The following is an 8431-nucleotide window of genomic DNA, read 5'->3' as shown; positions in this document are numbered from 1 at the left end:
TACAATATCATGCTGCTTTTGTAGACACATCACCATAATATTCTACATATTGATGTTGTATCTTATCCCATGAGTTCGATCTTAAAGCTAAGTAAACTCAAAAATCATAGCACTTGTGATTCCACTCGTTTGTAGACTTATCTAGAATCCATGATACGATAAATCATTTGATTGCAAATGTAAATGTAGTCATGAAATGCGTCTGCTTAGTCAAGATTCCCCTAATAAATATTCAAGTGCATTACAAAGTTGTACATGTATGAATAATGTCCTTTCGTAGGTTATGTTTTGAAGAGAAGCAATAATGAATCTCATAAAGTCATTAATATCAGTAGGAGATGATGTGGGATTTGTTGTAAATGAGTAAAGGGAAAATGAATCAGGAGGGTAACCAACTGTTGCGTTTGTTCTCATTTGGTCCCTTTCCTTTTTTTTTGTACTCAATATACCATCAAACTTGTTGTTTGTGTTCACCATAACCCTTTGACCGACTATCACAGGTCAAAAGGGCTATGGTAAACACCAACAAAAAGTTCGATGGTATATTGAATACAAAAAAAAAAGAGACCAAATGAGTACAAAGCAAAGGTTAATTACCCTCAAGAGTCATTTTCCCGGAAATGAAAGATTTACATGGATAGGAATGTATGCACCTTGAAATATAAGTTGCAAAGATTTCGCTCTAATTCATGAAAATGATTATAAGGAAATACTTTCGCTAATAGATTTTAAAGATCTGATAAAGATCAATATGGATATTTGTTGTGTTAGTTGCATTCTCAATTTCACAATATGATTACAACACCGCTCTTCATATTTCGAATTATAAGGAATGACATGGACTTGTTTGAATTTTCAAGAGATATATCTATGAGGTCTTGAAGGGCTTAAATACACATACATACAAACACACACTATCCAACTAAGGTGTATAAGCTTAAGAAGTCTACTTGGAGACTTATTGAAGCATTACTTAACAGAAATCTGCACTTTTGATTTACAATTCTAAAACTCTTAATTCAAAGTAACTAATAAATGATTTTTTTTTATTAGATTATGCAATTAAATAAAATACGAGATAAAGAAAATTGGTTTTTTGTATTTTTTTCTCAACAACTTCTATATTATTTTTTAAAACAATATTAATCTAAATAAAAACTCTACAAACCAGGCGACTGCTAATTTTAATAAACAACATAAAACCATTTTTTGAAAATATGGATAGAAGGGCATTATATATGATATACATACTTGTGGATCGATTACAATCGTCAAATAATTAACGATTACTAATTTCAATGATTAGTTAATGATATGAAAAGTATCATATATGTTTATACCAAATAGAATATGAATATATCTATAATGATGTAAATTGAGTTTTTTTTTACACCAATCATAAAAGTAATTTACAATGTATAAAACATAAAATAATTCGCAAGAAAATCATATGCATAATGTTCAATCAAATTATATTGGGGCAAATTAAGCATGCATACTATCTCTTATTTTGCAATTTGTAATTTCTTTTAGCTTCTTTGTGTTGCTTCTAAGTACTTTAACGTAAGTTCATGCAATTTCAAAGTATAGTTTGTGGTCTCATGTCGTCATTTCTTTATCTTGTTCTTTAAACCTTAGCATTCTAATATACATATATGAAGTTTATATATGCATCTCCATCTTAACCAATTATTAGATGTCATAAGTATTAATTAATTATCATTAAAAAAACTCTTGTATGATTAATTAATTGGTTGGAACTTGAAGAATTTTAATATTAAAATAAACTCTTGAGTTGTATGTTTAATTATTTTGAACCATATTTATTTGGATGATGTGTATTATAGTATAGAATAGATTAGTAAAAAAACATATGTTACCTCCCACAAACTCATTTTATTTTTCTCTCTCTACTCTTCGTGTTCTAACTAAACACTCCCTGCTAAAAGAGGAAGTCTTGCCAATTTTAAACCAACTTTAGCAACGTGGTATGGAGATCGGCATTGCAATATAATTTTTATTTTATTTAATGAGCTTATTACATAAAAACACTAGTTTATAACTCGTGAGAACCACAGTTACAAAATTAAAATTGATATATAAATCAAAAAATTTAGAAAATTAAGTTGTTAAAATAAACATATATTATAATTTATTTTTCGTGACGTTGAAAAATCTCAAATCTACTACATTAATATTTCTTGAATTTCTTAAAAATGTAAATATAATAATTGTAACAAAATTTGCTAAATATCCCTTAATCGAAGGATAGATGCAGTAGATAATATCGATATATTTTGACATATTTTTTTGACATATAATGTATGAGTATGAGTTGTAAAATGAAATTCAAATTGGAGAACCAAAACAATGACACATGGCGTAATATTAATTTAATAGCTTGACACATGGTATTATAAGATTAACCCTATTTATTTATTAGATAGGGAGATATTCATGATCTGATTTGATATGCATATATTACTCGTACGCACATTTTATTTAATTTTTTCAATCACATTAGTTTGGAATTACTTTGGAATTATAATTTTGGAACTTACTTTCAACTACTGAGTTCTTTGGAATTATCTCGAATTGTCCTAACACATATGAGAGACAGGTTTAGTCATTCATTAGCTAGTCCTAAATAATAGTAGTTTTTTAGTGCATCTAAATAGTTTTTTTTTTAATACGTATTTAGGACTGAAAATCAGTCCCTAATAAAATCTTTGATACAACCTAATTCAGTTTCTAATATTTTCTTTATATTCTTAATTTTATATCACATATATAAGTCTATGATACTATCTTCTGATTAAAGTCCTTGATGTCTATTTGAAATCACTTATGATTTATCAATGACTAAATTCATGAGAGTTTTAATGAGTTAAAGATTATTTTATTTGTGTATGATAAAGGCCATTATTGTGTATGGTGAATTGGTGATAACGTAAATGCCACGCTGGGGCATTACTCATTAGTGTGTATATTTTGTAATGGTATGTATTGTATTTAGCCTTTTAGCATAGCCCATATGGACAGGCCCTTGAGCCCATTGTATATCATGTATTTATATTTTCCTGTTTAATGAAATCAGTTATGGGAAAACATCTGTCAAAACTAGGAATGAACATAGGCGGGTACCCATCTAATTTGATAAGAACCGGAACCGGAACCGGCAGTTCTTGAAATTATAAAACCGGAACCGGAACCGGTTATATCGGTTCTCAAAATTTCAAAACCGGCCCCGGAACCGGCAGTTCCGGTTCCAATACCGGGTTCCCGGTTTAATTGTTTGTTTTAGAATAATCAAGAACAAATCAACTACAACAAGAACTAGGTAAAACCCATTTATAAAAATATTAACTATGAATTCAGTTAAATACGTAAGCATGCATATTAACTGAAAGCTCCTTATTTGGAAAAAGGAAATGAAGAGGCCTTAAGGGGATATGAAGCATGAAGTTCATTTATATAACAATGGTGAGGAACAGACTTTTGTTTAGAAGCGATGTGGGATGGAAATATGGGATGAGAATAAGGGTGAAGTTTAATCTCCTCCCACTTTTGCCTGTAAGCATTAAATCCACAACCATGTCTTCCTTAAATCTTAAAAAATAGGAGGGAAATGAAATGAAATGGAATTAATTTAACTTCACCCACATCGACCTTTTAGCTTGCTTGTTAACAAATTTTGCATATAATTTTAATATATCTTCAATAACCATTACAATTAATCAGTATGACAAACGTATGTAATTTTAAAATAGAGATTAATAATGTGTTTGTATTTTCAACTTTGCTATGGTTCCGGCGGATACCCGGCGAGTAGCGGTTCCAACAAAATGAGAACCGGAACCGGAACCGCATAAGGCGGTTCCAAAACTTTAGGAACCGGAACCGGGACCACCTAAGGCGGGTTCGGTTCCAAAACCGGCGGTTCCGAGGCAGTTCCGGTTCCGAAAGCGGATACCCGGTTACGATGCTCATCCCTAGTCAAAACTAGGGATGAGCAAAAACCGAATCGAAAAACCGAAAAAAAACCGATATAACCGAAACCGAAAAACCGAAACCAAAACAATAACCGACGGTTTAGGTTTGAATTTTACAAAAACCGAAAAATACGGTTTGGTTCGGTTTTGACGTATAAAACCGCCCATAAAAACCGAACCGACCCACATATATATTATTTATTATGTTTTAAACTTTTAGTTTTAGACTTTAGTCTTTATCTCTTTAATACTTTATGTTTATTTTTAATAAACTGTTAATGGTGTTAAACTTTGATATTTTAAACATTTTTATGTTTTTATAATACTAGAATTCGTACTCTTTATTTTGATATATTTAAAGTAGATACAATACTATTTATCGCAACGTATTTTCACTAAGTTTGAACCCAAAAACTAGAAAAAAAAATAGGAGCTCATAAACCCACGGTTTAAAACCGAAAACCCATAAACCCAACCCGAAAAACCGAAAAACCGAACCTATATGGGTTTAAAAATCGAAAAACCGACTTTCTACGGTTTGGTTTGGTTTTAGCCAAAAACCGACCCATGTTCGTCCCTAGTCAAAACACAAAAATATCATTTACAACTTATAAGTACCAAGTATACAAGGAGGAAATTGTTCAATTATCTTTGATGTAACTATTAAACGTATGGTACATACCCAGCAAAACTGCCAACATAACTTAATTATATCCCATAAAGACAGACGCTATTTCTTGTTTCATCTACTCAAAGCTACAAGGAATTAATCTGACTTTTTATCTCGACGCACACCCGCAAACTGTTTGTCTTCTCCGATCTTTCTTTGGATTTCATTTCTTTCCCTAAAGTATTGATCGAATGCTTTTGGAAGGAACCTCGGAATCAAAAACACAAACATATTGATCGAAAAATATCCAAGATTTGCCACAGCTAAACCCCTTCCAAACCAAAACCATGCTACATCCTGCTCCAAAAACATAACACCGGCTAGAAGAATGAAAAAAATGATAAAAATAACTTAATTGATCGAAGATGAACAAAAAAGAAACATTAGTAATATATATATATACCTGGATTTGGGCATTTGGAGAGAGGGTCTTGTTAAGCCACACATCTTGAACCCAATCCAAGATAACAAAGATCCTTCTAACAGTATACAACATTGGTACTAAAGCTCTTACCGGAGGTGAAAACAAAGATAAGCCACTTATGATGTTTTCGGTGAGTATCTGACATGAAAGAAGAAACAAGTGAGGTGTTGCTGACTGGACAGCATGTTCGTCTCCCCTTGCAAATCCGCCTAGAACATAAGCCAATGGTAAAAACAATCCAACTGTGGTACCGAATATTACGTATGCTCGGAACACCCGGTTTCCTTGGAATATTTCTTTAGAAGCGGTGCTGGTGGAACCGGGAAAAGCTAGCCGTGATAAGAGGAGGAGGTAGATGGTGGTGAAAACCGGGAAGGCAAGGTCAAAAAGTGGGACCAGACCACTGGCTGAGAACACCATAATGAAAGCTACCAATTGGAGTTCAATCACACGAAGGGACCCCATTATCCCACCCACCACCGTCTGTTCTTGCTGACGGTGGTGCTGGGTTTTCGAGTCGGCCGTGCTCGTGGTGAAGGTTTCATCGGGATCGGATCGAGGAGCCACCGCGAGGGATACACCCGACATATCGAGTAACTGAAAGCTAAGAACGATGAAAGAGATCTTAATTAATAGTTAGCTCCTTATAAGTAGATTTTTTTTTCAAACGTGCACAGAAGAAAAATGAAGAAGGAGCGAGTCATGATAACTGATAAAGCTAGCGCGGATGATATCGGAGATGCCGGGATTAGATACGTGTCATATTTACAGCACGTTTGTTACCACGTTGCATTTATCCCTTTGGACACGTGTAAATGAAGATTTTGTTGCTTATCAATATCACCTCCCATCTCAATGCAATATTATGTCGGATCATTTGCGCTAGATTCGTCTGGTTCATTTTAAGTTTATTGATGCTACATGTGACGGTGGCTAAATTTCATGGATGGTATGTTTAGTGTAGTTTGTGTTCCAAAATTTAAAAATTAAGATAAAACTTTTATTTTTTAAAATCAAACACATATATCATAAATATTTACGATACTAGTTTCCAAAAATAAAATCACAAAACAGAGTAACTTAAAATTAATCATAAAAACTGAAAGATGTGCACGATCCAAGGTTCTAAAAGGCGTGAGGCGTGGCGTGACGGCAAGACTAAGCCTCAAGTTTAACGAGTTATGGCGAGCCATGTCGTTTTTCAAGGCGTGATGTAAGGCGGCGATTTTGTATTCATTTATAATTATATTACCGCATAAATATAAATTTATATCAAATATACCTAGTTTTTAGAAGTGTTATATTAACAACTAATAACAGAAAGTTAATAAAAAACACAATATTTGTATGTCTGATTAGAAAAGGTATAAAAAAGAGCAAAAAAAACGTGTCTCAAACAAAAAACGCGCGCCATAACACGCCATAACGCGCCATGGCACGCTTTGTCACGCGTCACGCCTAACAGCAACGTTATGAAGCTTTTCGTAACGGCGACGCCGCGCCTCACGCCATGGCGCACCTTGGCGCCCGCCATGGCGCGCCTTTTAGAACACTGACACGATCAAACATTCGTCTTGCTCCGATTATGTGAATTACTTGAAACATAAAATTTAAACTATAAATCAAAACTTACCCCAAATACCACACAATAGAACATATACAAATAATACATATTGGATTCATAACCTCCTGGTTGGATTACCCCTTACTCACAACCTTCTAGTTGCATTTTCATACATATTACATACTGGGTCCACAACCTCCCGGTTGGATTACCCCTGGCCCACAACTTTCCGGTTAGATTGTCCGGGTTTGTTGATTGGCGGCACAAAGCAGTACAGTCTCAACCCAACTACACTATGTTGATGAGATTTGAGTATAGCTAATAATTTCTATGTATGCATGCAGTCCTAATATGTTCGATCTATGTTTTCTCTATTAGACATACAAGAATTGAACACAAAACTAGAAACCCTAGAAGGTAACTATGAATTTCGAAATTCACAAGAACTAGGGTTAGAAATCATACATTTAAGATTGTTATTGTAAACAATCTTGAATCTTTGCTTAAAAGACCTTTGGTAGCAAGCGTCACAAGTGTCACGCCTCTAATGCTTCAAAAACAAACTCTAACAACCAAGGAAAACTATAGAGAGAGGGGGGGAGGAGCCAAAATTTCGTCCAAGGCTCTTAAAATGAAGTCTTAGACGAAATTCAACCCTAATGAGGGTTTATATAGGTGTAAGGAAGATATTAGATAAGGCAGGTATATACAAGATAATCCTAATCTCTTAACTTCCTCCCTAAGGCATCCAAGACACCCTTAGAGCCCAAGGAAACCCTAGGAGCACTCTAGATTTCGTCCCCCCCCCCCCCTCTTTAGGGAGGTTCTAGAATTGCCCAATGCTCAACTATTGAACATTGTCACCTTAAGTCCCTGTATTTTTAATCAATTCCTTTAACCCCAAAATTAATTCCAAATTAATTTCTGATTAAATATTAATTAAACAATATGATCTCTAATTAATATATTATTTCCATAATACATTAATAAATCATTTATTTTGATTTCTAATTAATTTATTAGCCAAGTAATAAATTAATAAATCATTTTTCTCTCTCTAACAGACGTCCTATTCAATTGTCAAGTTTGAAAGCAACCCAAAAGGACTGTGCTACCATCAATTCAAGTATATACCAATTATAGTTATGGGCTTAGACACCTAATCCAACATTTGTCGACATGTATAATAGATAAAACACATAACAACAAACAAATAATCATGCAGATCTTAACAGATCACTACAGCATAGCAACGTTCTAAACCAGAATACACAATCTACTGGGTCGGCGCTGGTGCCTTCGACACACAAGTACAGTGAGGAAAACTCACCCCACAGTCTGAAAAGATGGCAGAAAAGAACATTGCTCTAAATTCCAACTCTACAGGTCACCTATACAACAAACAGTGACCTAAACTCAAAATACCCAAAATGCCCCTAAGTCAATGTCACACCCCCGAACCGAGTAAATGACGGAAACGTATGAGGGCGGATGATGTTATTTACAATATCATAACAATTGTATAATAGAGATCAAAGCATACAAACATTATATTTATAATTTATAAGTTTTTACATGGTATTTGAATCATTGTTTGAATCCAAAAGCATACAACAAAAATATAAGACGTAATAACACTAAGCTCTGTCTTCACCAAAACCTCTATGGGTACCTGTCTATTGATTTCCAGATAATACAAGTGGTTTTGAAAAGAGAGTGTCAACAATTAAGTTGGTGAGTTCATAAGCGTTTGTATAAGAAATATGTTGTTTTTCCTTGTA

General features: G+C 33.7%; 1 protein-coding gene across 1 annotated transcript; it reads right to left on the bottom strand.

Moving 5' to 3' along the window:
• Positions 1–4619: 4619 nt before the first annotated feature.
• On the bottom strand, positions 4620–5797 carry LOC145099908 (uncharacterized). The gene is made up of 2 exons (XM_079037403.1): positions 5066–5797; positions 4620–4959 (listed from the first exon to the last, which is right to left on the bottom strand). Exons 1-2 carry the CDS (start codon positions 5672–5674, stop codon positions 4759–4761), a joined length of 810 nt encoding a protein of 269 aa, XP_078893529.1. The 5' UTR covers positions 5675–5797; the 3' UTR covers positions 4620–4758.
• Positions 5798–8431: the final 2634 nt, after the last annotated feature.

The sequence above is a fragment of the Lactuca serriola genome, chromosome 4 (assembly GCF_051521515.1).
Source record: "Lactuca serriola cultivar US96UC23 chromosome 4, Lser_US96UC23_V15, whole genome shotgun sequence".
Lineage (NCBI taxonomy): Eukaryota > Viridiplantae > Streptophyta > Magnoliopsida > Asterales > Asteraceae > Lactuca > Lactuca serriola.
The sequence above is the reverse complement of the archived record's forward strand: the minus strand, read 5'-3'. Positions and strand labels throughout refer to the sequence as shown.